This window comes from Ceratotherium simum, chromosome 18 (assembly GCF_057802395.1).
Source record: "Ceratotherium simum simum isolate JZ-2026a chromosome 18, ASM5780239v1, whole genome shotgun sequence".
NCBI lineage: Eukaryota > Metazoa > Chordata > Mammalia > Perissodactyla > Rhinocerotidae > Ceratotherium > Ceratotherium simum.
The window spans coordinates 56,509,328-56,536,571 of record NC_141917.1 but is presented as its reverse complement, the minus strand read 5'-3'; the positions used below and the strand labels follow the sequence as shown (position 1 = coordinate 56,536,571).

Here is a 27,244-nt window from a genome sequence, read left to right as displayed (position 1 = left end):
GCGCTCCGCTGCTGGCAGCCTGGGGTTCGGATCCCAGGCGCACACCGACGCACCGCTTCTCTGGCCATGCTGAGGCCGCGTCCCACATACAGCAACTAGAAGGATGTGCAGCAGTGACATACAACTATCTACTGGGGCTTTGGGGGGAAAAAATAAATTAAAAAAAAAATTATAAAAAAAAAATCACCATTATGCAAACACGATAGTAATCATTGTTGCTGGCAAGAGCCACAGATGGATGCTAAAACTAGTGGGTGAAAAATATGTTTTAAAAAAACCCCAAAACTAGGGTATTTGTATGGTCTCTTAAGTATCTCTCCACAAGATACCTATTAATTATAAAAGGGAAAATAGTAACTGGACAGTTGAGAAACTGGCAGACACTGCCTTAAGCAAGTAATCAAAGTCAACATCACCAATAACGAGACACATCAACATCCCGTGCTTCCTGATACCATGCATGGAGGACACAACATCGCTTCTGTGGGATTCCTGCCCAAACTGCTCAACTTCAGTCTAATCGTGAGGAAACACTGGATAAACCCATATTGATGAGTATTCTACAAAACCAGTACTCTTCAAAAGCATTAAGGTCATGAAAATTTAGGAAAGACTGAGGAACTGTCACAGAGTGGAAGAGACTACGGAGACACGACTAAATGCAACGTGGGATCCTGGATGGGATCCTGGACTAGAAAAAGGTCACCAAAAGCGAAGCAGGGATTTTTGAACCCAGATGAATCTGATTCCCAGCCTGGAAAGCAGGACACCTGGGTCTGGGTCGACCGCAGGCCACTGAAGCATTATATGACCTTGCGGAAGCGCCTGCCGCTCTCGGACCTCAGTTTGACCATGTATAAAACAGGACGTCTCCCAGCCTCCACCACCCACTTCCGGACTGCCAGGGAGCCCGGGCTTAGGAAACTACGCAGGCGCGAGAGGGACTGCTCGATTGGCTATTTGTTGTGGCGCACACGGGAACAGGAGTTGCGTCTAAGCCCCACCCCTTCCTGCCGCGCCTCCACGCACGCCAGTCGGCCCCGGGTACGTCTCCGCCACCCGCGCTCGCACGCATGGTGCGTGGTGACGTCGCGGAGGCTAGGGCGCCATCCCGGAAGCGCGAGCAAGGCCGCCAGATGTGCAGGTGCCGCTGCCACCGACGCCGGTGCAGAGTTCCGGGTGGGGCTGGGGCCGCCGAGGCCGCTGGGGAGCCGGGCCGGGTCGGGTGTAGCCCCCGGGCTGTCGTGGGGTGGGGCGCGCCGCTGGCCACATCTGGGCACCCCTCCTGCGCACAGGTCTCGGTTTCCCTGTCTGCGCAGTGGACGCGCGGGCGGAGCCGCGGGCCGGATCCGGGGCGCGGGAGTTTGGGCCACCTGTGTTCAGGCTGTGCTGTGTTGTTACCCGGAACCGGGCGTTGCTCTGCTTGGGCCTGTTTCCCCACTTTGCAGGGGCGGGGCTTGAGGAGATATGCGAGCCCCTCCGTGCTCGTTTTGCTGAGCTTGTGCCGCCAAGTTAAATTCTGTTAAGGACTTGGGTGGAATGGCGGCGCCTCTCCGCCTCGCCATGTGACCTTGGGCAGCTGAGTCCACCTTTGTGAGCCTTAGCTGCCTTCGGAGATGATAGTGTCTGCCTCATAGGGATGGTTGGGGATTAAATGAAGTGCTATTCAAGTGTTTGCTCATATTCTTGGAAGCACCGGGGAAGCCCTCCTTAAAATGCTGATTCCTGGGGCTGGCCCGGTGGCGCAGGCGGTTGGGTGCGCGCGGTTCGGATCCCAGGCGCGCACCAACGCAGGGCTTGTCAAGCCATGCTGTGCTGGCGTCCCATATAAAGTGGAGGAAGATGAGCTGGGATGTTAGCTCAGGGCCAGTCTGCCTCAGCCAAAAGAGGAGGATTGGCAGATGTTAGCTCAGGGCTGATCTTCCTCAAAAATAAAGCTGATTCCTGAGCCCCGCCCTAGGACTTCTTCCCACTCCCTTTGAAGAAACAGCCCAGATCCTTATCACAATTGGCTTCAGTCCCCACAGAGAGCGCTGTGAAGTGCTGATTCTTTGTTATTCCCATTTTCTGGGTGAGAAAACCGATTCAGGGAGGTGAGGTGATTCTTCCAAGGTCACACAGCCTCCCTGTCTGTGTGTTTCCCTCATAAATGTATTTGGAGCAGGAGCCAGAGCCCTTGCTGGGTCATTTCCACCCTGTGTGTGGGCCAGACTAGCTGTTAGTCAGGGAAGGCTTCCTGAGAGAGACAGCTAGGGTAGTGGGGAGTGTGCCCTGAATCCTTCAGCCCTCATATCTGGCAGCTGGAGATGAGAAAGAGCTGTACTTTGCAGCAGAATGGTTTCCCACTGGTCCAGAACCCTGAACCTGTCAGCCTCTGGCTGTGGGTCCTGCCACATGACTGCCCTTTGAGCGCAAGTGTCCTGTTTATACATGATCATGCTTCTTCAAAAATCGGAGACTGTGAGTGTCCAGACCTGGCACATAGTGGGAGCTCAATAAATATGGCGATAATTGGATGAGGAGAGTTTCACCAGGTATGGCAGCTTATTTCTAGAAGGCATGTAGGGGCTGCAAATTGCTAGCCAGATTCAGGGCTCAAATAGATAACACTTGACTACGTGGTGTTTGGGGGGGAAAAAGTATTGGTTGCTGACATTTGTAAATGAGGCGATTTCACAGGAAAAAAAATCCGTATTTCTGTTTTTTGCCTGGAAAAAATCAGAAGTCTGGCAGGAATCGGCTGCTTAGAGCAGCAGCTGTCCCGTCATGGGTGGATAATGAACACCTGTTCAGATTCACACCTCTGTGGATCCTGTAGAGCATGGGCATGTGAATTGTGACTCAGGTTCTCTGGCTGTGTGACAGTGGCCCCGTTCCTCAGTCCATGAGCCTCAGTGTTCTCATATATAAACAAGGATGATAACAGTTCCTGGTGTATGACGTTAGTGCCTTGTGAAGAGGAGGGTGGATCAAGTGAGCTCTGAAAGACCTTGCTAATCCTGTGTGTGAATTCTCACCAGTCACAAGTGGGCCTTTCTGTCAGCCATTAAATGTGTGGACGCCAGAATCAAACTATGTCAGGATTCTGGGTTTCTCCTGAACCCTCCCCCCAACCAGGAGGGTCAGTGCTGAAGCCGTGGCCCCTCCTGCCCTGGCATGGTCAAGGAAGCCCCCACCCACCAGAATGGTCACCTGGGTGCCGGGGAGCTGGGGCCCACAGCCTGGCTCTGAGTGCCTGAAATTCTTGGCTTTAATTTGCTAATAAAAGTCTAGCATCAGGGCTGAGTTTGAAAGGTTCTGTAAGCCTCCGCCAAAGTTCTGGCCATCCCTTGCTATGAGCCACGTTCTGGAGCAGAGCAGCAAGGGAGAGAGACAAGTCTCTGCTCTCTTGGAGCTGACACTGCTGTGGGGACGACAGGCAAACAGATCAACTGACAACTGAGATAATTTCAGGAAGAGGTGTGGCAGTGAAGCAGTTAAAACAAGGCAGAGTGATAAGAGTGACCAGAGTAGGGGTATCATCAAAGACCTTGGGGTATCATCAAAGACCTCGGGAGAGAAGACATTGGAGGTGCTGATGATTTGAGGGGGCAGCCATGCATGTGCTACCGGTGGGGACAGCAGGTGCAAAGGCCCTGTGGTGGGAGTGGGCCAAGGCAGGGGGATGTGGGAGGCGGCTGGCAGATCTATGCAGGTGGAAATTTCCCCTGGCCTCGGGCACATGGAGAGTGGGAGCCATGGAGGTGGGAGGGACTAAGGGGTTCTCATGTGCTGGGGTGCAAGTTATAAGTATGGTCTCCTGTAATTCTCAGAACACCCCCTAATTCCCAGGTGACAAAGCTGAGGCTCAGGTGGCGTGACCGACTCATGTTCAAACAGCCTTTGCGGTTCCCAGCCCCTCCTCTCTGTCCCAACTCCTGGTGCCTGGTGCAGACTGAAGACTCTTTCTTCTTGCTTGTTTCAGGCAGCGGAGGAGGAGGAAGAGATGGACGCCCCGGACTCGGCCTCAAGGGTCTTCTGCAGCCGCATCCTGAGCATGGTGAACGTGGACGACGTCAACGCCATCATCCTGGCCCAGAAGAACATGTGAGTGGTGGCCTCAGTGTGGGAAGTGGGAAGGAATCCACTTGCTGGCCAGCGTTGTTGCCCTGCTTGCTCCTACCCTGGGCCCACACTGGTGTTAAAATGAAGGAAATGAGCAAATCTGCAGCTGGCTCCAAAGTACATTCCTTGCTGGCTTGGAGGCGAGGCCTTGGCACAGGAAGCAGGGCTTTGGGACGGTTTCGCAGCTGCGGACAGCTTGGCGGGGGCCGCAGCAGCTCCTGTCCCGATGCCTGGGATGGGGAGAGTGGGGTGATAGGAGGGGCTGCTGGGGGGTGTGAGGGAGCTGGTGTGCTGACTTCCTGTTGGGAGCCTGGTCTCTCGGCGCCCAGGCTGTTTCTGCAGAGCGCCCGGGGCTCTCGGAGGGGCTGTGAGTGGCCTTTGCAGCCTCGCCCTAATTCTGGCCTGCCCTGTGTGGAAGCAGGGCTGACGCAACCTTGGGGTGGAAGCACAGCCTCCTGGGGTCTTTATTTTTGTGTCTTTATTCTAAGCTTTAAGGCTCTTCCTTCCGTTTATGGCACAGAACAGACCTGATACCCTTACATTTCTCTCACCCTGTGATGGGATGCCAGGTATGTCTGGGTCTCAGCAATACCCATCTCTGTCTTAGTTCTTTAGGTCTGATTCAGACCTGGCCCGGGGAACTCCCAGACTGAGGGGAGACAAAACCAGACACAGACCTTCCTGGCCTCCTGGTGTCAGGGCTGAGCCAGAAGAACCACCTGGAACTTGGGGAGTCAGGGGACTCAAAGAGCCTGCTTGAGGGAGAGGTTGAAGGCTACATGAGAAGGGCACACTTGAGTAGGGTTTTGAAGGTTGAAGAGGAGTTTTCTAGGTGGCTCAAATACCAGGAACAGCTCTGTAGGACAAGGGAATGGCACGTGCAAAGCTCATGGCACAGGAAAGGGCTTAGCATGATCACTTGTCAGGGCCCTGGAGGCTGAGCAGGGGAGTTGGTGTCCTCTCTCTGCCACCAGGCTGGACCGCTTTGAGAAGACCAACGAGATGCTGCTAAACTTCAACAACCTGTCGAGTGCCCGCCTGCAGCAGATGACTGAGCGCTTCCTACACCACACGAGGACCCTGGTGGAGATGAAGCGGGACCTGGACAGCATCTTCCGCAGGATCAGGTGGGTGCTCGGCCCCTCCCTCCCCTCTTCGATGAGGGCAACGGGTGATTCAGCTCGTTTGTTGTATGCAGCTTCATCATGCACTTAGTATCCACGAAGTTTGAATTTTGGGATAAAAATCTTGATGTTTCTGAATTTAAATTTTATTTCTTTTTCAAAAAACGCAACACAGCACTAGACGCATAAGGCAAAAGGCAGGCAAGAACAGACAGTGAAAGGCAGCCCTCCAGGCCCCTTGCCCCCCCCGGCTCTTCTCTCAAGAGGCAAAGGAGATTGCCGGGTTTTGTGGGTCCTTCCCGGGCTGGCTTCCCTGAGGACAGGGAAGGACGATGTTGGAGTCCGTGGGCACACAGAACACTTGACACGGCCCCCGGAGCTCACGTCATTACTGCGCCGTCAGCACGTGCAGCTGGCGCGCCTGGCCCGAGCGAGCTGGTGCTGCAGCTGGATTTGTGGCCGACTGTGCCGCTTCGTCTATTCCTGGGGAAGCTGCACCCGCTCACAGACTCAGGGAGCAGGTGCCAACGATTGAGGGAGACGTGTCCTGGAGCGAGCTCTGTGCAGCAATCACGAGGCAGCTGGTTAAGTCCTTTATAAAAGCACGCTGTCTCTGGGGTGTCTCCCAAGGCTGGCTGCTCAGGTGGGACGTGGCAGGGGGGAGGAAGGAACCCCAAGGGTGACACCTTTCGTGTTTATCTCTATCACCCAGGAAGGAGATAAGTGTGTCCACACAGGTAGGGCCCCAGCAGGGAGGAACCGGCAGGTCACAGTCAAGGATGAGAGACCGTGCTCTGAAGACCCCTTAGTAATTCTTTGTAAACAGTACCGCATTACTTGAGGAAAAAGGAAAAATGGCTCGTTAAAGAAAGGGAAGCAAGCACGTCTCTGTGAACTTCAGTTTCACAGGAGCCAGCATTCGGTGTTGGGGTGCGGATGAGTCAGTACTCCTGGCCCCCATGCAGACCCCTCACCCCACGGATGGAGACACAGGCTGGGGGACATCACCCAGAGGAGCACCTGCTGGGCGGGGAGCTTACTAGAACGTCGCCCTGGTAGAGGAGGGTTAGATGCAGGGAAAGCATTGCAGGTGGAGGGCCCAGCCAGTGTACAGACCCAGTGCCAAGGATGCGCGGAAGCTGGGTGACAGCTGGGTGGGAGGTCCGTCTGCAGGGCTGAGCGCCTGGGCCTCCCTCTGGCCCGGAGTAGAGTGCGACAAGCAGGGATGGGAGGCTCCCACTGCCCACTGGCCCGGAGCTGGCAGCAAGGGTTCCTGGCCTGCACCAGGCCCAGCCTGCCTCCTGGTCAGCTTCAGCCCTGTGTGCCTTCCCTTCCCCCGCAGGACGCTGAAAGGGAAGCTGGCCAGGCAGCACCCAGAGGCCTTCAGCCGTAAGTGTCACCCTGCACCCCACGTGTGGCCTCTGTGCCCTCAGCCCGGGACTGGCTTCTGGAAGGTCACCTCAGGGACTGACACTGAGCCCAGGCCCCAGGGCAGTGGGTCCAGAGAGACCTGGGGCAGGGGTGTTGGCCTGGTCATCTTGGCAACCTGTGTAGCAGGTGCTGGGAGCAGAGTCCCCCCCCGGGGGAGGCTGCACGGGGGAATGTGGATAGGAACAATGAGAATCCTAGCCCCAGTGAGCACCACATACCCCTACAAGCCAGGCTGTTACCCACAACCACCCATGAGGTGGGGCTGTGAGCATCCCCATTTTACACGGGGAAACTGAAGCCCGGTGGGGCAGTGACTCCTCAGAGGAAGTGCATCATCCCCCCATGCTCAGCCTTGGTTGACCCCATCTACTGAATGGGCCAACAGCTCCCCACCCCTGGGCTGCTGACAACCAGAGGCACAAAGGCGATGCTGTCGTCAGCCCCGGGTTACAGAGTAGAGACCTGAGGCAAGGGCAGGTGAGGGGCCTGGCCCAGGTGACAGTCGGGAGGGCAGAGCCAGGCTCAAGCTGGCCCCCAGGCCACCCCAGCCCGACCCCAGAGAACTGGTATCCTTACCTCACCTCACCTTCAAAGCAGGCCTCTCACTTGCCTGAGCCTCAGTCCCCTCCTCTGTAAAATGGGCCCAATCATGCCCCATGGGGTGGGGGGAGCTGTCAGGGGTCACAGGCACAGTTAATCCCTCATCACAGTGCCTGACACGACAATTAAGCCAACTCCTGGCCCTCCTTCCCCCAGACATCCCAGAGGCATCCCTCCTGGAGGACGAGGATGAAGACCCCATCCCGCCTAGTACCACAACAACCATTGCCACCTCAGAACAAAGCACGGGCTCATGTGACACCAGCCCCGACACCGTCTCGCCCTCCCTCAGCCCCGGCTTCGAGGACCTGTCCCACGTCCGGCCTGGCTCCCCTGCCATCAATGGCCGCAGCCAGACGGACGACGAGGAGATGCTGGGCGAGTAGCCCTGCTCCCAGGGGTCTCAGGGCAGTGGCAGCACCCCCAGGTGCCTGAGGTGGCAGCGGGTAACCCTGCCTCAAGATCGTCAGCTTTGCCATGATAGTCTGTCATCCAGGGCTCCAGGGGGACAAGCTCCTTTCCGGGGTAGTCAAAGTGCTGGGGGGTTTGTTCTTCTCACTCCTCCCTCACCGAGAACACCTCTCCTCTGCAGACCCCTCTGCTGGGCCGGGGGCCATCACCACAGCTGGAGTTGTTGGACTGGGCACAAGGGAGCTTTTCCAGATGAGGCCTGAGGTCTGCTCTGATCAACACTCCAAGGTTCCCAGAGACCAGAGCCAGATGTCCCCTGCCCCAGCACCCTGCTCAGGACCTCCTGAAGGTGGACAAGCACTGTCCTGTCTGAGTTCACCCCAGCCTACCCCCCCCCACACCTACTAATTCTGGTCTCCCTGCCCCTTCTTCCTATCAGAGTATTGATGAAAGCATCTCAAGGCAGTTTCTGAGACAGTTGTAGAAGGCTCAAGACAGAGGCTGGCCACCTACTCAGCCGAGCCAGCCTGACAAGGCCTGTTTCTCTGACCAGAGGTGTGCACCCTGAGAGCCCAGCAGGCCTCTCCTGGGGTCTCTGTGGAGCAAGCCAAGCCACCTTGGAAAACAGAGAGTTTAAACAGAATATTTTTGTACCCGATGTTTACAGATGCTGTTGGGAAGTTATCAATAAAAAGACTCTGTTACTAAAAAGGGAAAGATGCACCTAGCAGTATATTCCTTTCATCCTTGGGTCCAGCAGCCCAAAAAGGGGACAAGGACTATATGTGGGACAGGATGGGGTACAGACAACCAGGGACCACTGGACTAGAAAGACATGTGGCTGCGCTTGGTGGGAGTCTCTGGTGGTGGCAGTCATAATAACCCAAGTTCCTGTCACCACCTAGGCCCTCACACGTGCTGTTCCCACTCCTCACAACTGTGTTCCCTGACTTCCTTGAATAACTCCTCCAGATCTCAGTCCCAGAGTGGGCTCCTCAGGGAGCTAGACTGGTCCCATTCCCTATTAGACACTCGCACAGAGTCCCCTCACCTTTGAAGCACCTGGAAATTGTGTTATTAAGGACATCTTTCCAAGAGCCGAAAGTGTCTGCTTTTGCCTGGCCCATAGGGGGCGCTGCCAAACCCACAGCGACCTTCTCTGCTGTGGGCAGCACTTTCTAGGCATTCACGAGTCTCGGGCCTGCATGCTAAATGTTTAGTCTGAGTCCCACTCCCATTTTCCTGGGTGACTGCACCAGCCCCACCTGCTCTCCCTGCTGCTGTACGGGCTGCCCTGAAATCCATCTGTGCACAGTGGCCAGAGAGCTTTCTTTTTTTTTTTTTTTTTCTTTTTTTTTTGGTGAGGAAGATGGGCCCTGAGCTAACATCTGCCAATCCTCCTCTTTTTTTGCTGAGGAAGACTGGCCCTGGGCTAACATCCGTGCCCATCTTCCTCCACTTTATATGGGTCGCTGCCACAGCATGGCTTGACAAGCGGTGCATCCCTGAGCGCCGGGGATCCGAACCAGCCAACCTTGGGCCACCGTAGTGGAGGCGCGCACTTAACCTCTTGTGCCACCGCGCTGGCCCCCAGAGAGCTTTCTAATAACCATCTCTGGGTGTTAGGTGGCTCAGGTGGCTCACAGGTCCGGCCCCTGCGTCCGGGACTCCCAGTCCCTCCGCTTAGTGCCTTTGCTTTAGCACAAAACAGTTTTCTCTATTCAGCAAATCATCCCGGAGCGCCCGCGACGTGCCAGCAGTCTTCAGCCAACCGGAGACGGCGAGTAAAAACATGGAAAGCTGCAGTAGCCTTCTCACGTGACCTGGCGGGCCGGGAAGCAGCTGGGTGACGCCCGCCCGCAGGCGCCTCAGCTTCGTCCACCAGCAGCCAACATGGCGGCGGGGCGGGGCCAGGGGCGGGGCACGACGCGCGGAGCGGATTGTGACGCAGGCTCGCAGCGTGCTCGGTGCGCAGGCGCTCTCGGTAACGAATCGACGGTTTCCGGTTCTGCCGCTCTCTTGCTCTTCAACGAGGCGGCCGAGCGGGTCGGTGGCGGCGGCGCTGCGGGTTCGCGCCGGGCTAGGGTCGGGTGGGAGGCTGTAGGAAGTCGCGGGGGCCCGGGCAGCGGAAGGGCCTGCTTCGGACCCGTCCGCGCGGGCCAGGCTCCGCGGTGCGGCCAGATCGGCTGAACAGGGCGCGTGGGGTCGGGGTTCTGAGCCCGGCCTGGGGCCCGGGAGGCGAACCGGCCTTGGAGACAGGGGACTGCGGCTCCGTCGGCCCGAGCTATCGCACGCGTCCTTGGGGCGGGGATGAGTCCTCCCGGGCGGATCCGAGGTAGCGGAGGAGGGGTATTAAGCGAGTAGCTTTTTCTCCCCGCCAGACTGCGCCAAACCTTTCAAAAACGTTAACCCCCTGCGCTGGGATCTGCTTGCCTCCCGCAACACATCTATAAGGAGAGGCTGGTAGTAGCGTCCATCTTCTAGGCTCTGTTTTTCTTTATTTGGAAAATGAAGTGTTATATATAAACAAGTAACCTGGCACGTGGTTGGTAGATACTATTTATGGGTCGGAGAAAAGGCAGGAAGTGTCGTCTGGCGAGTTTGGGCGTAACCGAGAAGGAAGCCAGAGTGTTGGGAGTCCTAGCTTGGAGTTGGAGAGGAGAGGAACTGCAGGGAGGAAAGTGCATGTGTTGGGGGGATGACTACTAAGATGGGATTCCCACCCAGGCTGCGGGAAAGGCAGCTTGGGGAGCAGATGAGGCCAGAGGCTGGGGGAGGGCAGGGAGGGAGGATGGGATCTCCAGACCAGGTTTGGGGAAAATATGCCTGGCAAGATGGTGCCCTTGCCGTGTACTTCTCATTCCATCTGCAAAGTTGATGGAATCCGTCCTCACCCGGGCGCGAGGAGCATAACCACAGTCCTTGTTCTCGTGAAGCAGATTCGTGCCACGGGTCCAGGAGTAAGGTGGAGGAAGTGTGGTCCTTGGTTACAGGATGTGTTTGAGCTACAGGCTTAGAGGGGTGGGCGGAAACAGGCACTGGGACAGGCCTACAGTTGGGTCAGTGCAGGCACAGGGTTGCAGAGACCTGCAGTGCTCACCACTCTCTCCAGAGCTCACCACTCTCTCCATCTCCATCCCCTCACCCACCCAGCAGACGCAGAGATGCAGATCTTTGTGAAGACCCTGACAGGCAAGACCATCACCCTCGAGGTTGAGCCCAGTGACACCATTGAGAATGTCAAAGCTAAAATCCAAGACAAGGAGGGTGAGTTGGGCTGGGGCTGGGTGCCCTGTCTGGCGGGAGCCCCTCATCCCAGGAGAGCTGCTGTCCTTGTGTGGGATGGGTAACTGGGCTTGGACAGACCGCAGCCTTGCCTGTGCGTCCCCTGTGGCATCTCCAGAAGGCGACTTGTCTTCTTTACCTCAGTCTCCCTTTTGACAGATTGGGGGTAATGCTGGGGCAACCTTGTGGGAGAAGGGGAGCTGCCAGTAGTGTGTTTGCCAGAGCCTCAGGAACTGAGCTGCTTGCTCTCGCTCTCTCCCAGGCATCCCACCTGACCAGCAGCGTCTGATATTTGCGGGCAAACAGCTGGAGGATGGCCGCACACTCTCAGACTACAATATCCAGAAAGGTATGGGGGTGGGGTGGCTGGACAGGGCCCCATAAGGCCTAGGACCCGGGCTGGGGGCACTGATAGCCTCATTGGCACCAGGAGAGGAGGCGGGGGTGGTTCTTAAGGATCACATGGGGCTGGGGAGTTTTGCTTCATAAGAGACTGTTTTCATCACTGGAAAGCATCCATGATGTCCATCTGTGTTTCCAAATGGCAGTGGTTTCCCATGTTCTTGTCCACTTTTGTTTTTAAGACTTGAGTTTTGTTTAAAAATGTGGTACATACTCTAAAGGAAATCAGTGTCACTTTTTGCAGCAACAAGATGTAACTGTCTTGCTTAGCAAAAAAAAAAGGTCATCTTTGCACCACTTAGAAATTGCCTTGCCTGTCAGGAAACCCAGATGGACACCACTGTTGGGATATGTTAGCATCAGACTCCCCGAAGGCTGGTGGGAAGTGACAAGATGGCAGTTCTATGTGGTGGGCTGGGCTGGTGTGTCCATTACATGGAGAACACCCAAGGGATTCTGACCTGTCCCCATCACATTGGAGAAGCTCTGGTCTGGAGGGCCCTGCCCTGCACCTGTGGGACCGAGGTGCTGGGCCCAGGCTCAGTCACTGTCTCTCTCCCACCTTCGGGTCCTTTAGAGTCCACCCTCCACTTGGTGCTTCGCCTGCGGGGTGGCATCATCGAACCTTCCCTCCGCCAGCTTGCCCAGAAATACAACTGCGACAAGATGATCTGCCGCAAGTATGTGCCCTCAGAGGTGGGGGCGGGGCTGGCCCGGGTGGGGCGTGGGTGCCCTCACTGTCACTTCCGTCCTTGCACAGGTGTTACGCTCGCCTGCACCCCCGCGCTGTCAACTGCCGCAAGAAGAAGTGCGGCCACACCAACAACCTGCGCCCCAAGAAGAAGGTCAAATAAGGCCCCTCTGGCTCCCCCTTCACTGGAAGAGCGGCCTCCTGCCTGAGCCTGTGGCCCTGGGGCCTCAATAAAGTTCCCTTTCATTGACTGGAGCAGTAACTGCTGTCCCTGTGGCTGGTTTGTCTAATGGGAGGTGGCTGAGGTGTGGGCATCTCTCTTAAGGATTCTGCACAGCCCTTAGGGGTCCACTGTCACAGGTTCCAGTTGTCTCATCTGTAAAATGGGCTGTGGGCCCTGCCCTCCACGTCTGAAAAGGTTTGTCCTAACCATGGCACCAGCAGGTTTCAGTCCCAGCCCCCTGCCACATAGCCTTGTGAGCCTCCCCACCTGGGTTCTGTCATCTATAACATGGAATGAAGATCCCCAGCCCAGGGACGTTGATGATCTTTGTGCCTGGGCCCTGGAGATGTCCAGGGGTGGGCCACTGGGTGGGGTGGAAGGTTGGGAGTACCTCATCTAGTGTAAAACACCTGTTCTCAATTTGGACTGACTGTTAGAACACCTGGGTCCCACCCAAGTCCAGTGCCGTCTGTCTGGGCGGGGCAAGCCTTCATGTTGATGGAACTTGGAGTGACGCTCCTGCAAATCAGGTGAGGCCTGTCATGCGCTGGACTGACCCTGGCAAGGGCATGCTTTTGTCTTGAGGTGTTTGGAGCTTGGTGTAGGTGATGACCCAGGCCTGGACAGTGATGCCAAGAACAGCTGAGATCTGAAGTGCCAGCTAAAGACTCGGTCACCCTATGCCTCAGCTAGTTGGGTTTTATTCCTCTCAACTGTGCCCTCTTCAGGCCAGGCCACCACCATCTTTCTGGTCTTCCCCACATCCACCCCTGGAAGAGGAAATTTCCCGAAGCTCAAACTAGGTGGTGTATCTGAAGCAGAGAGCTCAGAGGCCTCTGCACTTAATGTGAGGTCCTGCTGGCTTCACCTGGCCCCAGACTCCTACCTCAGGGCCTTTACACAGCCCTCTTCGCCTCCCACCTGAGGAGCAGCTCACACACAACCTGCAGGGGAATCTACTAAACAAAGTCGGCTGGGTTCTCACGACTCAAGTTCAGCAGTGTCAGAACCTGGGTTCAAACCCGTTCTTGTCACACACTTGTGGCACTAGATGACAGATATCACTTCTCAGGCTTCGTTTTTATTTGAGTGGGGAAAGGATGTGAGGATGAAATGAAGTCGGGCGTTGCCATAGGTGTACAGAAAAACCTACGGACCAGCGACACCCTTGCTGTATAGACAACTGTACGTTCAAGGACAAATACGACGCTAGAGAGGCAGGCGCTAGACGGGAACAAGCACAGGAGTAGGGTGGGAGGAGGGTGTCAGACCTGAGAAGGCCCTAGTCTTCGCTCCCTATTCTTACCCGGGGTCTCCGGGTTTCCGGGTTGGTTGGCCACAGGCTGGGGGCTGGAGACCTCCGGGCCTGCAGGAGGCGCCCGGCGCACCAGAGCAACCTGCTCCCGGGAGGGGCCTGGGCTGCGCAGTCATGATCACCGCCGAGGCCGCGGCCAAGTCCGCTCTCCCCGCGGTGCCCGGGGCTGCGGCGTCCACCGGAGTCCCGAAGCGCGAGGAGCCGGCGTGGCCCTGGGTGAGCTCGGGCCCGAGCGGGATAGGCGTGGGGCGGGGGTGCAGGCCCGGGGACGCTGGTTTCATGCCCCAGCCATGACCCCCGCCCCGTAGAAAGATGCTCCCATCCGGGCGCTGGTGCTGCGCATCCACCAGCTGCAGGCTGAGCGCGCTCAGGCCTTCCGCCGGCTGGAGGAGTGAGTGCCGGCGCAGGGGCGGGCAGGGGTCGCAGGGTTCAGCCCCCAACCCACTCCGGGGATGGGCGCGCCCAGGGGCGGAGCTGGGTCCCCGCGCGGCTGCGTTGTCAGAGGTAGGGTGGGGTTTGCGGGGGGACCAGATCTTTGCTTTTGCTCGCAGGGACCCAGGGCGCGTCCCCACTTCCCAACGCCCCACTCCGTGTGTCATCTCCGTCCTCAAGCGCGGGGGTCGGGTTCCCCTGCGACAGTTAGTGTCCTCCACACCCTGGGATACAGGGACACTTCCTGTGGGGCTTTCAGGTGGCCGATGCGGGTGCTGGGCCTGGGGACGTAGCCTCAGGACCCTCACCTGCCGCAGAGGCCACCGCCAGTATCTGCGCAGCGGCCCGCCCTACGATTTCTCGCGCTACCGGAGCACAGTGCACGAGGTGACCCAGGCCTTCGCCGCCGCCTCACGGGAGGTGCTGGCGGTAGAGGCCGAGCTGGCCGGGCCCCGAGCGCAGCCGCTGCTCGCGGGCCACGTGCGCAGCCTGCAGCAGCTGGAGGAGACGCGCCTGGCCACGGTGAGGCCCTGCCCCCTGGCCGCGTGTCCCCTCCTCTTTGATTTGTGTCTTGTGCTGTGGGCCACTGTGCGCCCCTTTGGGAGGGGCCAGACTCCAGCCCCCTAAACCCCCGCCACCGGCGCCCAGACCCCACCTGAGTCCTCCACTAAGGTTTCACTTGAGATTCTCCGGCCTCTACCCTACTGTTCCCTCCACTTTCATCCAAGTTTTGTTTAGTCCCAGGACATGCCCACTTCATCCCGGACCCTGTCCCCAGCCTCAACGCTATTCCAGGATGCCCAGACCCCGCCCCTACAATACTACTTCCCTTCTTGCTCAACCCGCTGCAGATTGGGGGGCGGGGACTTCCAGGCCACGTCCCCTCCCAGGTCACCCCAGATCCCAGCCTAGGTTCTGGGCCTACTCCTGCCCTAGGGTTCCGAGGCCCCGCCTACTCTGTCCCTGCAGCCAATCCTGACCGAGATACACTACTACTCCCAGGCCAAGTCCACGTGAGACCGCGCCCACACCGCGCTCTGCACTGGAATTCCCAGGGCACGCTGCTTTACGAGACCCCAATCCCAGTCTAGGTTTTTGCCCTACTTCTACCCTGGGATTATAATGCCCAGTCCTCTCCCTGAGACTGAAGCCCCGCCTACTCCGCCCTTGCCTACAAACCCTGGCTGAGACTTCACCGTTAATCCCACGCCACGCCCACGTGCGTCCACGCCCACGTTCTCCCTCTCGAGCCCGTCTGCACTGGATCCCAGACTCCTGTGCAAAGCACCGCCCCTCGCGACTCTCCGCCTTGCTCCACCCCTGTGCTGCCTTTCTGAGTGCTTCAGTGTCTTCCTTTCTGATCTCTGTGGGAGGGCAGAGGTGGACTTCTGACCCTGGTGACATCCTCCCTGCTGCCCATCGCCCATCAGGTGGCCCTGCTGCAGCTGATGGGGGCGCCAGAGCTGACGGGGCAGGAGAACCCTCTACAGATGCATCACCTGAAGATGAAGTGAGCGCTGCCTCCCAGGGGCTGGCCATGCTACATTTGCACATGCCCCCTCGGGCACCATGCCCAGCCAGCTATGCCCCAGGCCGGCATGGTTAGACCCAGCCCACCCTCTGGACCTGGGCACAGCCCTTAGGATGTGCACATCAGAGTCTCACCTGGTGGTTCCCAGACATATAGCACACATTCCCCCAGTGCGCACTCCCTGCAGTTTCACACCAGACTCGCTGTGCATTTGCGGGACACAGATGCACACCTCACACACGCCCATCCCACTCACATGGCTGGACTTGAGCTTGGACATGGCCTCCCAGGCCCCATGGGGCACACACCTGTACATTCCTGCCCTCAGCTCCCCAAGCGCACACACATGCACACCCACTTGACATCTGCCACGGTCACACTGCACACCCTCCTGATGGCACCCCCCAAGATGGCCTTTTCTCTCCACCCACTCTGACCTACGGGACCACCTCTCCTCCTAGGCACCCAAATTGTCCCCCCAGCCGCTAGTGCTGCCTGGAGGACTGGTGGCGGGGCAGGAGGGCCTGGAGCTTGCCACAGCCGCCTCGGAGCTGCGCAGCGGCGGCTAATTCACCCCATCTGGGTTTTATTTATAGTTCCCATCCACTCTTGTAGGGTAATTAAAACCATAGAGGCGATCAGCAAGGTTCTTCAGGACCTTAAGTTTGATGCAGAATCTGCTGAGTGATGGTAGCTTCCCAGGGACGCACGGAGGATGGGAAACAGTGCGGATGGCGCCCAGCCCAGCCCTGACCGCCAGCTGGCTGGGGTTGTGCCCTGCTGGGCTACTGACCCTCCTTGAGTTCACCATGCCTCCCACAATAAAGACCCTTTCTCTGCAGCCATTCCACTGTCTCTGTGTCCTGGGGTGCTAGGGTGGGTATGCCTGGGAAGGGGGCCCCACAGGGCCAGGGATGGCAGGTGGACAACTCCACCCCCACCCCCCACGAACTGTAGAAAGTCTTGTGTTTTGAATCACACCCTTCGAGGGGCTTAGAACCAGATATTTCATATCATGGAGAGAAAAAGTGAAATTCTGGGAGGCAAAAATTCCAGTCCCAAAGGGTCATGAAGATTCCTCCTGCCTCCCTGAAACCCCACAGCCCCCACCCTAAGCTGCTCCGGCCCCAAACTCACCTTCACAATCAGGGCACCTAAATAGCTCGTTTATTCAAAAAGACTCTTTGGAGGGGTCCTGGGTGGGCGGAGTAATGACTCCCCTTCACCCCCAGCCCTGGCAGGGGTTCTGGGCAGCTAAGCCCACCATCACTGGGGTGCACCCAAGGGTGGCCTCACATGGAGGCCAGAACTGTCATGGCCCTCGGAGCTCAGAGCACCCACTCCAGCTGCTGCCGAGGGTGCTCGGGTGCCCTGAGGTGAGGGTGCAGAGGTGACCCCCAGTCTCCATGAGGCAGGGAGGGCAGCCCCAGCCCCTAGAGCTTATCTGGCAGGACCTGCAAGCAGAAGGGAAGCCAGGCTAAGTAGGGAGCCTGGGAGGGGCCAGCACCACAGAGCAATTGAGGAGGCTCCAGTTCAGGTCCTGGCCCCCCACTTTCAGCTGGGTGACCTTGGGTAGGGTACTGCCCCTCCTTGGGCCTTGGTTTCTCCATCTGAGAAGTAAGAATACCTATCCATCCCAGGGGGTGTCCTGCAGGTAAAGCGCTTGGCACAGGGCCAGCATGCAGTAGGCGCTCATACATGCTAACTCAGGTGAGGATGTTCATTCATCTGATGACACTCCACTTTTGACATTTTCAGAGGGTCAGATGTCTTACTAGGCTGAAGGCCGCAGGGCCAGGCACACAGTAGGTGTTGGGTAAATGCTGATAAGTAAGAGATGGAGGAAGGGATTCCATCTCAGCAACTCTAAGACTGAGGGTGGGGTACCACAGCCTGTGGCCACCAGGAGGGGCCCTGGTCTCCCTCCCTGCCGCCCGCCCATCTGGGCCCCGTTACCTCTCGCCGCGCCCCGTCTGCCCGAGGGCAGGATCCCCTCGTCCTGTGCTTGGAAGGAAGGAGGCAGTGTCCGGGGGCTGCGGACCTCCCCCCCCAGCCCGCCTTGCTCCCTGCCCCCACTCCTCCAGCCCTCGCCCGCCGGTCCCTCCTTCCTACCTGGTTGCGAGTCTTGTGCGATTTCTGCATCCAGGCTCGCCACTGGTCGTAGAGGCGGAAGCTGAGGTTCGAGCAGTACGAGTGCTTCTTGAGCCAGCCCAGGAACTGCTTGAGCTCGCGCCGCACTGGCCCCGAGCTCGGCTCGCTGCCCCGCGGCTCGCACGCCCCGCCGCCCGGGCCCGGGCGCTCTGATGGGGGCGGAGCGGCAGCGTCAGGGCACGCCCGGCAGAGGGCGCGCGCGGGCAGGAGAGGGAGGTTTCCTGGCGCGGCAGGACCTCGGTCCCCGCCCCCCCCCCGCCCCGGGCACCCCCGTTTCTCTGGGACCGGGTCCTCCCCACGGCCCAGCACAGCAGCCCAGCTGCGCCCCCGGGGAGGTGGGGCGCAGGGGAAGGAAGGGGTTCCTCCTCCACATCTCCAGGAACCCGATTCCAGGTGTGAGTGGACGGGAGGGGGGAGAAGGAGAGAGGCCAGGGCCAGAGAGATGAGATGCAGAGACAGAGCAGGGGGCAGAGAAAGGGAGTGAGACACTGAAGAGAGAGCTGGAGAGAGAGAGAGGCAGAGATTGAGGGATAGGAACAAGGAGAGACAGAGAGATGCAGGGAGGGTGAAGCGATGGGGGACAACCAAGGAGATGCAGAGGGACGAGAGATGGAAAAAAGGGCAAGACGGAGAGAGAGCGGGAACAGGGAGGCCAGAGACCCTGGGGATGTAGGGACACAAAAACCAACAAAGACAGAGAGACACAGGAAGAGAGTGACAGAGAGATAAAGAGAAATGGACAGTGCGAGGAGACCCTGAGGGAAGGGGACAGTCCCCAGGACAGGCCTGAGAACACAAGCCGGTGGGATGGGGAATGGGCCAGGAGGGCCAGGTGGGAGGCCGGCCTGTCGGTACAGCTGCCGGCCGCAGCCAGCCCCAAGCAGGCCGGCGGATAAGGACATCGGCCTCACGTCATAAATAATGCCGGGGACCCGCTGACAGGCCCTGGCACAGCCCCCACCGCCCCTGCCGGCCTCCCCAGCCTCCCCAGCGGACGCAGCCGCCTGCTGGCTCCCGTGCAAGAATCGCAGGTGCTGGGCACGAACAGGGGCCAAGGCTCAGGCCCCTCCTGGCTGTGCTAGCTCCCGCCCACCCCCAAACCTGGAGGGGCCTGGGCTGGGGGCTGGGGAGCTGGCTGGAGTCCAGCTCTGCCCCTCCCTGGCTCTGGGTCCCTCTTTGGGCCTCGGTTTCCCCATCATCCCACGAGTGTGGGCCTGGACTTCCAGTGAACTGAGTTCAGATCCCTGAGTGACCTTGGGGGCTGGCTGAACCTCCTGGGGCCCCAGTGTCCTCACCTGAGAAAAGGGGGCCTCCCTTGGGGTGAAACCATGGGGGGAGCAGGGGATGAGCCTCAGTAACTGCTACCTGCGAACACTTAGGTGGCACCACCATGAAGGCGCTTTCTGTGGGTTCTCTCATCTAACCCTCATAGCTGAGTGAGCAGGCGTGACTATCACCCCCACGTTCCAGATCGGGAAGCTGAGGGCAGACATTTCAAGTAACAGATTTCACACCATTTTGCAAAGCAGAGAACAGAGGTCCATGGGCTTTGAGAAACCCCAGATGGCAAGGGGAATCAGACCCAGGCCCCTGATCATCCCCATCTGCCTATCTTGATCAGAAGGGGAAAGTGAGGCCAGGCAGAGGAAGGGGGGCAGCCGATTGGACTCAGAAGTAGGGGTCTCGCGCCGGCCCCGTGGCTTAGCGGTTGGGTGTGCGCGCTCCGCCGATGGCGGCCCGGGGTTCCGATCCCGGGCGCACACTGACGCACCGCTTCTCTGGCCATGCTGAGGCCGCGTCCCACATACAGCAACTAGAAGGATGTTCAGCTATGACATACAACTATCTACTGGGGCTTTGGGGGAAAAATAAATAAATAAAAATTAAAAAAAAAAAAGAAGTAGGAGTCTCACACTCACCCTTAGGGGCTGGGGAGGGGTACAGGTGGGTGAAACGAGCCAGGTGAGGGTGAGGCAGCTAGAGAGTGAGGGCCCTGAGTTAAGGGGTGGCTTTTGCTGATGGGGGCCAATGCTGGCTGTGTGCTGTTACGTTTTCTAGACAATTTTTCTAGGGAACCTAGGATATTTGTGTTAAAACTTCCTGTCTTTAAATGTCTTTAAAGTAGATCAAACTTTTTTTTTCAAATGACAAACCAAAGAAAATAGATCCAGGGGCCACTTTCAGCCCCTGGGGCCACTAGTTTGAGACCTCTGCTCCCTTGGAGGAAACAAGGGAACGCAGGCGCAGGCTGGCTTGGGGCTGGGCCCCACAGCACCCAGCCCTGCGGGGGTGCTCACCACTGCGGGGGGTGGAGGCGGCCGTGGGGTGGCTCCACTCGCTCCAGATCCCGGCCTTCTTGGAGCCGTAGATGCCGAAGGGGTTACAGCGCACTTGCACGAAGTAGACCGTGCCAGGCTTCAGGCCGGCCAGGCGGCAGGAGGTCTGGTTGCTCACGTCGTCCACCACCTGGGCGGCAGGGGCAGGGTCAGACGCCAAGGCGGGGTCCGGGCGGGGGCGGGCGGAGGGGGCGGGCACCTTCCAATCCACGCTGTCCTCCACCCGGTAGCGGATCTGGTACTTGGCTTGGAAGAGGAAGTCCTTGAGGGCGGGCGGCGACACCCAGCGCACGCTCAGCTGGTCCTCCAGACCCCCGACGCGGCTCACGTGCACGTCGGGTGGGGGGTCGGTGGTCACTGCGGGGCGGGGCGGGGCTTAGTCAGCCGGCTCTCCTCGGACCTGGCTGGCCCCTGTCTGGGTTCAAATCCCAGAGTAGGTGGCTTAGGTGGCACCTGACTCTGTCCTCCCCCTCCCCGCGTAGGACGGGTGGATTACATTCGATAATATTCGAGAAGCACTCAGCACCTAGAAGCACTCAATTAATGTAAGCTGTTATCACCATTATCATCTGTGACGGCAGAAACATAATCCTATCTGCAGGGGCTCTGTAAAAGCAGACACTGCCTGGCCTGGCCTGGCCTGGGGGAGGGTGTTATGATTACTATGCCCCGGGGGGCCAGGGCTGTCAGGCTGCCAGACCCCTGGGAAGCTCCCCTGGATCCCCCACTGCCCACCTCCAGCTCCTTCCTACTTTCCAGAGGTCCTCAATAGGACAGCCTTGCCGGGTGCAGAGGGACCACTGAGGCTTAGAACGGGCCACTGCAGCCTCAGGACTTAAAGAAGCGAAGCAGGCAGCAGGCTGGGGGGGTGACTGCCAGCCTTCCGGGCATCTTCCAGGAGCCCTGTGGGCCACAGGGAGGGCTGACCTCTCCCCCTGAGGCCTTGGTGAGGGGCGGAAAGGGTTAAGGCACAGGCCTGCTTGGGGCTGAGAAACACCCTAATTAGATTAGGCCCAATTCTGCTCGCAGATCATCCATTTCCTGCCTCCCGCCTGCGCCCCCCCCAGCTCCAGGCCGCTGCTTCCTGGGGCGCCTCTCGACCTGGGCGCCCCCTCCCAGCTCCCCTGGGCCCCCTCCTACACACCTGGGCTGCCGAGGGGGAGGCGGCCAGGCCAGGTGTTCTCCGCAGAGTGGGGGTATCCTGGCTGCTTCAGGGGAGTGGGGACAGATGGGTGGCTGCCTAGCTTTTCCCTGTCCCAACCAGCAGGACTGGACCCGGAGCTGCAACCACGGCTCGGCTGGGGGTCAGGATCCATGATGGGCCAGGCTGGCCCTGGGGGGCGGGCCTCACCCACATCCAGGATGTCCAGTGTGAGCACATCGGAGCGGGCTGAGCCCAGCCGGTTGGTGGCCTCCACCCAGATCTCGTATGGCGTAAAGAGAGCCAGGTCCTTGGGAATGTGGCAGGAGTGAGGTCCCACTGTGTGGTACTCCTCACACGTGTTGTCCTGCCCGTACCACCTGCAGGGGTGAGATGGGGGGCGAGGACACGTGAGGGTCCCTTTGGGCACCAGACATTCCCATGGCAGCCCCAGAGTGCAGACCGGACACCGGGACTCAGAGGGCTGACTCGGCTGAGGCCACAGAGCCAGGCTGGAACACACGTCACCCCAGGGCCACCACCAACCTCAGCTTGTACTTGAGGGAGTAGTTGGTGTGGAGGAAGGTTTCCCCATGCGCCCCTGGCGTCCAGCGGCACGTCAGGTCCTTCATGTTCTTGGACCAGCAGCTGATGTTGAAGGGTTTCTCTGGGGGCACTGAGGAAGGGGGGTGCAGGGGGCTGAGGGTCTGGACCGGCTGTGGACAGGTGGAGGAGTTGTTGGCCACCAGCCAGGCCCTCACCACAGTGGAAGGAGGGTGGACAGAGCCGATGTTGGCAGGACCACCTGCACGGCTCTCTGGAGGGTGGGGGCGCTCCAGGCTCTCATTCCCGCACAGCGGCCTGTACCTCTCAACCTGAGCCGGCATGCCCACTGTTCAGCCCCAGGCCAGTAGGCCCATGATTCATGCCCCTCTGCTCCCAAGAGCTACCCCTGGGCATCCTAGGGGACCACTTACAGCCAACATAGAGGCAGGAGCCGGCCAGGATGCTGCCGTCACGGGCGTGGCACACGAGGTTGTCCCCCGACTGCTGCCTGGATCCGTTGAGGTTGGCCAGGGCGAGAGCCAGGGTGGAGGCGTTGAGCACTCGGGAGAGCTCGGGGGGCAGACGGCGCCCGTTGAGAGTCCAGTAGAGGCCCTCGGCGGTGGCCACCGGCGGGTCCCCGTGCACTGAGCACGTGGCCTGCAGGGAGGAGCCGATGAGGAGCGTGGGGTCCTGGGGACTGATCACAGCCGTGTCTGGGGTCAGAGAGGAGTGCCTGTCAGACTTGGGATGGAGCCCCCCTGAGCCCCCCACAGTGCTGGGACCTCCAGGACTTGTGGCAGTCCTGCAAAGGAGCTGCTTATCATTGCCTCCCATTTTACAGATAAGGAAACTGAGGCTCAATGAGGTCAGGGATCAGCCCAAGGTTGGTGGTGAAGCCGAGATTCAGCACCAGGACTGTCTGACTCCACAACTCAGGTCCTTCCAAGCCACTTCACCATGGACTTGCTCAATGCTCTCTGAGTGGTTACAAACCTCGGGCATAGAACGCCCACTCACATCCAAGTCACTCTTGCTTTGCACATGGCTCTAACAACCACTACACTCTGCTTTTTTCTTTATTTTTCATTTCATTTTATTTCTTGCAATTAGAAATAACAGATTGTGAGCTCTTTCTCTGACACCTCCAGAACCTCACCCATAGTAGGTGTCTCTGTGGGGGGAGGCACTTCTAAAAAGGGGTGCCCTCATCCCTACTAGAATCCTGCTCATTTTATGGATGAAAAACCTGAGGCTCTAGGAGATCAAGTCCTAAGGTAACTGAATGAGGGAAGGACACACTTGAAACTCAGATTTGTCGGTCTCCACAATTCTGTTCTGCACTGCGACTGGAACTGACAGTGGCTGTGGCAAGCTCTAGGTCTCCAGCCCCCATCCAAAGGGACTTGGCATCATCGAGCTTTCCCTCAACTCAGTTTTCCTAATCTGCAAGACGGGAACAGGAAAGGTCAGGGTCCCCAGGGCCATTGTGAAGATCAAATGGGAGAGTCTTCCTAAACGGAGTCGTGTGAGTTGGGTGCTGGGCACGGGGGCCTCGAGGATGCTCCTGCCTGCCACTGGGGCAGCCCAGAGCTTCCCCTTCTGGAAATCAGAACCCAAGAGGAGCCTGTTCTTCTTATCCAAGGGGAAACCAAGGACCAGAGAAGGGGGAGGGGATGCACAGTTCAAGCCCCTGGCGCCCCTCTCTGAGTCTCAGTCTCCCCATCTGGGAAATGGGCATCACAGTATCAGCCACATGGAGTTGTTTGAAAGGAGTGCAAATATTGCCTTAAGAACAGCCCTGTGGGACCTCTGAGCCAGGCTGACCTGGTTTGAATGCCCCAAGCTCACTGTGGAAACTTGGCCCAGTCACCTTACTTCTCTGAGCCTCTGGGAAGGGGCCTCTCCCTCCACCAAGAGTGGGGCGAGGACTCATGCACTCGTTTGTTCACTCATTTATTCACACCTTCAGTGTGCCAGGAGCTGGGGGCACAATGGTGACCAAGATACCCCAGATTCCTGCCCCTGTGGGCCTTGAATCCAAGGGAGCAGCAGGAAAAAAAGGCATAAATATCTAAGAGAATAAACAAGGGAGAAAGGAAAGCACGAGTCAGTGGTGGCAGCTCAATGGCCTGGTACGCCTGTCTGGGGAAGTGGCATTTGAGCTGAGACCTGAATAAAATGAAAGAAGTAGCTATGAAAATATCTAGGATAGAGTGTCCAGGCAGTGGGAACAGCAAGTGCAAAGGTCCTGGGGCAGGTATGAGATGAGGTCTGGGAGGTCAGCAGGGGCCCGCCCTGCAGGGAGGAGTTATTCCAGAGTTCTGAACAGGGGAAAGATTTACATTTTAAAAGCATTCCCAGGCAGCTGTAAAGAGGGACTGCAGGGGGGCACAGGGGCCAGAGCAGCCCAGCTTCCCTGAGATGGCTGCCAAGGACAGGGTGATCCTGGCCCCCTGGGCGGCCCCCTGAATGCCAGCAGCAGCCTTGTGCTGGCCCTCACTGCCCTAGATGGGCGAGGTGGGGTGGACACGGTTCCCGGGGCCGGCCTTGACGATTTTCTGGGGCAAACTTGGCTTGAGGGCCATGTCTTGCTGGAGCCTGGGATCGCAGTTGTGTTGGGGCTTGGCCCAGGGCTCGCCGGAGGTCTCAGCATCCGTGCGAAGGAGCCGGATGAGCGGGCCAGAGCCGAGGAGGCGGGGGCGGCTGGGGGCGGGGGGCCAGGGGGCCGCCCCGGAGGTCCCCGGCAGCCAGCCGCCCGCTAATTCGGAATTCCTTCAGCATGAACTCGGGCGTGCCAGCGTCTCTGCCCCGGCCCACCCACCGCTTCCTGCCTGGGCCCCCCCCCAGCAGGGTGGGAGGCACAGCCAGGCCTGCCCAGACCCCAGGCCCACTCAACCCTCCAGGAGTGAGTCACGCCCCTCCTGTCCCCCTACCCACCGCTACAGCCTGGCCTGGAAGGGGCTCTCTGGGGGGTCCTGGCTGGGGGGCACTGCCCCTCTGCCACACCCGCCTGGCCTGGGCTGGTGTGGCCTGCCTGCCAGCAGCTGCAGCTGCCCTCCCGGGGCTGGGTGGGGGACAGGGCGAGAGGGCAAGGCCAGGCGGGCCTAGACAGGCCAGTCTCCCCTTCCCGATCTCTGGCAGGAAAGGTCAGAGGGAGGCCTTCTCCTCCTGGGACCTCGGTGCCAATCCCAGCTGGAGCACCTGGACAAGTGGCTTCCCCTGTCCTGTTCTGTTTCCTCCTCCAGAGAGAGGGAGGAAAGTACTTTTTGCCTGCGGGGGACATGAGTGAGATGAGATCACGACGGCCAAAGGGCCCAGCACACTGCACCTAGGAACGCTTCGGACTACAGCCCCTCCCAGCTTTGGGGTCCCTGCTGGCTCCCCACTCCCTCCAGGCCTCCCCAGACAATGGGCCCAGGCACTCGAAATTGGGGCGCACATATTCCAGGCCAGGCAAAGGAGCTGGGAACAGCCCACTGAGGTTTGGAGAACCTTTGGCCTCGTTTGGGGGGCCTCCTAGAAGCAGATCCCTGGGTTAGGCTTTTGAACAGCAGCGCCCCCCCCCACCCCCCGCGGCTCGCCCCCTGCCTCCTGCCTCTCCCACAGAGCTGGGGCTTTTAAAAGTTTTTTCCTCCCCTCTTCCCAATCTGGAGCCACCGCCATTATTAAAAAGGAACACCATGTGTTTTAAAAGGGAAAAGTGTGAGATTCTCTGCAAGCAAGGCAGGAGGGTGGCCTGCAGGAGGGTGGCCTCCATCCCGGGGTCCCCACAGGGGTCCCTATCTTCTGTCCCGCTGGTACCTGCAGACACTTTACGACTCACTCTCCTGCTGGTCAGGTGTTAAGACACACCGTAAGTAGAAACATATTGTGGAGGTGTGAGAATCTTAATTTCTTCCCCCTTAAAGGAAAAAACACACGCACAACAATCCCCCCCCCCCACCTTTGCCTGATGCTCTCCAGGCTGGGAAACAAAGCCTGCCACTAACGGTGGCACTCACGCGCACTGCCCACTGCCTGGCAGAGCTGTCGGGAACTCTGGGAGGGCCCAGGACAGACCCTCACCTGCCCGGGCGAGTCAGGCATGCTGGGCTTTCAGCAAGTGCCCCCAGGGGGTGCCCGGACCCTGCCCTTCTGGAGGAGCACTGCAGGGAGCCTGCAAGCAGCTCTGCGCAGTGTGGGTCGGCCTGGGGAACAGCGAGTGCCTGCCTGGGTGACCTGTGCGCCTGGACCGGGTGTGTGGAGGGATTGTGAACGTTCAGGGCAGGCTGTGCCTGCGTGTGTGCCCCTCAGTTGCTTCCTCCTCGGAATGAGTGTGTGACCACGAATGTGTGTGTGTGTCAGGGATGGAATGTGTGTGTGTGCCCCGATGGTGTGCGAATGTGCATCTGGGATGCAGTGTGCGAGAGTCTGAGGGCGAGGGTGACGGGCCACAAGCCAGTGTGAGTCTTTGTGTGTCTCTGGGTGTGTCCCAGAGCGGGTCTGGATGTGGAGACCGTGTCCCGGCGGGGGTGTGCATCGGGTGCGGGGCCGGAAAGTGCCGGAGGCCAGGAGCTCCCGACAGGGCAGGGGTCTCGGCCTGCCGGGCTGTGGGTTCCCGGTGGACTCCCCCCACCCATGGCTGGGCCCCGCGGTGCCCGGACTGGCTGGCTCCCGCTCCCTCTCCCTCTCCCTCTCATCCACTCTCTCACAAAGATTTGTCTCTCTGGAGGCTTCCAGACCGGCGTAGCGTGGCCGGGAACAGTTCTGAGTGCCGCCGGTGACGGGGACTCCGAAGACCCCCGCTCGCGAGGTCCCGCCAAGGGAGGGCGGCGGCGCCGGCCCGCGGAGAGGCGCGTCCCCGGGGACCCCGGGCCGCGCGCCAGGCGGCCAGAGCGGCCCCCCTCCCGCCCCGCCTTCCTCGCGGGGCTCATCCCTCCACCGGGGGGGGGGGCCCGCTCCGGGCCGGCACCCAGCTCGCCTACCGCGTGCGCCCCCGCCCGGGAGCGGTGCCCTGCGGTCTCCGTAGCTCCCAGTCTTCGGACGCTGTCGCGTGCGCCCGCCGCATCCCAGCGTGCAGGGGGTCCCAGGCCGCAGCCCCCCGAGCCCCGGGGGCCAGGCCGGGCGTCCTCGGCCCAGCGGCCCAGGTAAGAAGGCCTCGGGATCGGAAGCCCGACCCTCGGGCCGGGGGACTGCGGCGTCGTGCGACCCGCAGGTGAGGGCTCCCCGAGGGCCGCGCCGGGGGCGCCTTCCTTTGTTCCCAGGCCGTCCAGGTGGCGCCTGCGCCCCCTCCCCCCGCGGCTGCCCCTGGGGCGCACGCTTTCAGCCCAGGCGGGAAGGGGGGAGCAGGGCGCTGGGTACTCACCGGCTCCTGATCCGGCTCGTGGCGCCCCGAGGACGCAGAGCAGCAGTAGGGGCAGCTGCGGCGGCGGCCGCCGCGCGGACTGGGCGGCGGGGCCCGGGCGGCCGGCGGGCATGGGGCCGGCGCTGCCGGGGGCGCGCGGCGGGCGGCGGCGGCGGCGGCGCGGGGCGCGGGCCGGGT

The 27,244-nt window shown here is 59.7% G+C and overlaps 4 protein-coding genes across 18 annotated transcripts; 3 read left to right on the top strand and 1 right to left on the bottom strand.

Annotated features, from left to right (window-relative positions):
• Positions 1-1,042: 1,042 nt before the first annotated feature.
• KXD1 (KxDL motif containing 1) lies at positions 1,043-8,387 on the top strand. Of its 4 annotated transcripts, none has more exons than XM_004422945.3 (5): positions 1,043-1,144; positions 3,965-4,086; positions 5,079-5,231; positions 6,571-6,617; positions 7,416-8,004. In XM_004422945.3, exons 2-5 carry the CDS (start codon positions 3,986-3,988, stop codon positions 7,643-7,645), a joined length of 531 nt encoding a protein of 176 aa, XP_004423002.1. In that variant the 5' UTR covers positions 1,043-1,144; positions 3,965-3,985; the 3' UTR covers positions 7,646-8,004. The 4 variants fall into 4 exon arrangements, with proteins under 4 accessions (XP_004423002.1, XP_087299617.1, XP_087299616.1 ...); XM_087443491.1 differs by having other exon boundaries at positions 1,068-1,179; XM_087443490.1 differs by having other exon boundaries at positions 1,091-1,179; positions 7,852-8,387.
• A 1,242-nt stretch (positions 8,388-9,629) lies between these two features.
• Positions 9,630-12,303, top strand: UBA52 (ubiquitin A-52 residue ribosomal protein fusion product 1). 6 transcript variants are annotated; one of them, XM_014781718.2, is made up of 5 exons: positions 9,630-9,716; positions 10,824-10,937; positions 11,218-11,304; positions 11,935-12,037; positions 12,118-12,303. In XM_014781718.2, exons 2-5 carry the CDS (start codon positions 10,835-10,837, stop codon positions 12,209-12,211), a joined length of 387 nt encoding a protein of 128 aa, XP_014637204.1. In that variant the 5' UTR covers positions 9,630-9,716; positions 10,824-10,834; the 3' UTR covers positions 12,212-12,303. The 6 variants fall into 6 exon arrangements, with proteins under 6 accessions (XP_014637204.1, XP_004423003.1, XP_004423004.1 ...); XM_004422946.3 differs by having other exon boundaries at positions 9,636-9,716; positions 10,827-10,937; XM_004422947.3 differs by lacking the exon at positions 9,630-9,716 and adding an exon at positions 9,719-9,738 and having other exon boundaries at positions 10,827-10,937.
• Positions 12,304-12,376: 73 nt separating this feature from the next.
• REX1BD (required for excision 1-B domain containing) lies at positions 12,377-16,759 on the top strand. Of its 4 annotated transcripts, none has more exons than XM_004422944.3 (5): positions 12,377-13,802; positions 13,895-13,977; positions 14,336-14,540; positions 15,449-15,528; positions 16,165-16,759. In XM_004422944.3, exons 1-5 carry the CDS (start codon positions 13,701-13,703, stop codon positions 16,235-16,237), a joined length of 543 nt encoding a protein of 180 aa, XP_004423001.1. In that variant the 5' UTR covers positions 12,377-13,700; the 3' UTR covers positions 16,238-16,759. The 4 variants fall into 4 exon arrangements, with proteins under 4 accessions (XP_004423001.1, XP_087299613.1, XP_087299612.1 ...); XM_087443487.1 differs by having other exon boundaries at positions 13,895-13,979; positions 14,254-14,540; XM_087443486.1 differs by having other exon boundaries at positions 15,397-16,759.
• CRLF1 (cytokine receptor like factor 1) lies at positions 16,699-27,244 on the bottom strand. 4 transcript variants are annotated; one of them, XM_087443483.1, is made up of 9 exons: positions 27,068-27,244; positions 22,155-22,436; positions 21,724-21,853; positions 21,388-21,557; positions 20,236-20,393; positions 19,998-20,166; positions 17,662-17,849; positions 17,506-17,553; positions 16,699-17,003 (listed from the first exon to the last, which is right to left on the bottom strand). In XM_087443483.1, exons 1-9 carry the CDS (start codon positions 27,177-27,179, stop codon positions 16,983-16,985), a joined length of 1,278 nt encoding a protein of 425 aa, XP_087299609.1. In that variant the 5' UTR covers positions 27,180-27,244; the 3' UTR covers positions 16,699-16,982. The 4 variants fall into 4 exon arrangements, with proteins under 4 accessions (XP_087299609.1, XP_004422999.2, XP_087299608.1 ...); XM_004422942.2 differs by having other exon boundaries at positions 17,506-17,548; positions 27,068-27,243; XM_087443482.1 differs by lacking the exon at positions 27,068-27,244 and having other exon boundaries at positions 22,155-24,417.

Bases quoted from the DNA above. Each gene is read 5' to 3' on its own strand.
- KXD1 (XM_004422945.3), top strand. From the start codon at position 3,986: ATGGACGCCCCGGACTCGGCCTCAAGGGTCTTCTGCAGCCGCATCCTG. The intron at 4,087-5,078 runs GTGAGTGGTGGC...CTCTGCCACCAG, and splicing joins ATCCTGGCCCAGAAGAACAT to GCTGGACCGCTTTGAGAAGA. The intron at 6,618-7,415 runs GTAAGTGTCACC...TCCTTCCCCCAG, and splicing joins GCACCCAGAGGCCTTCAGCC to ACATCCCAGAGGCATCCCTC.
- UBA52 (XM_087443492.1), top strand. From the start codon at position 9,981: ATGAGTCCTCCCGGGCGGATCCGAG. The intron at 10,006-10,823 runs GTAGCGGAGGAG...TCACCCACCCAG, and splicing joins TCCTCCCGGGCGGATCCGAG to CAGACGCAGAGATGCAGATC. The intron at 11,305-11,934 runs GTATGGGGGTGG...CGGGTCCTTTAG, and splicing joins AGACTACAATATCCAGAAAG to AGTCCACCCTCCACTTGGTG.
- REX1BD (XM_087443485.1), top strand. From the start codon at position 13,899: ATGCTCCCATCCGGGCGCTGGTGCTGCGCATCCACCAGCTGCAGGCTG. The intron at 14,541-15,396 runs GTGAGGCCCTGC...GTGGGAGGGCAG, and splicing joins AGGAGACGCGCCTGGCCACG to AGGTGGACTTCTGACCCTGG.
- CRLF1 (XM_087443482.1), bottom strand. From the start codon at position 22,557: ATGGGAGGCAATGATAAGCAGCTCCTTTGCAGGACTGCCACAAGTCCT. The intron at 21,558-21,723 runs GTTGGTGGTGGC...TCACCCCTGCAG, and splicing joins TCCCTCAAGTACAAGCTGAG to GTGGTACGGGCAGGACAACA. The intron at 20,394-21,387 runs GTGAGGCCCGCC...CCCGCCCCGCAG, and splicing joins ACTGGACATCCTGGATGTGG to TGACCACCGACCCCCCACCC.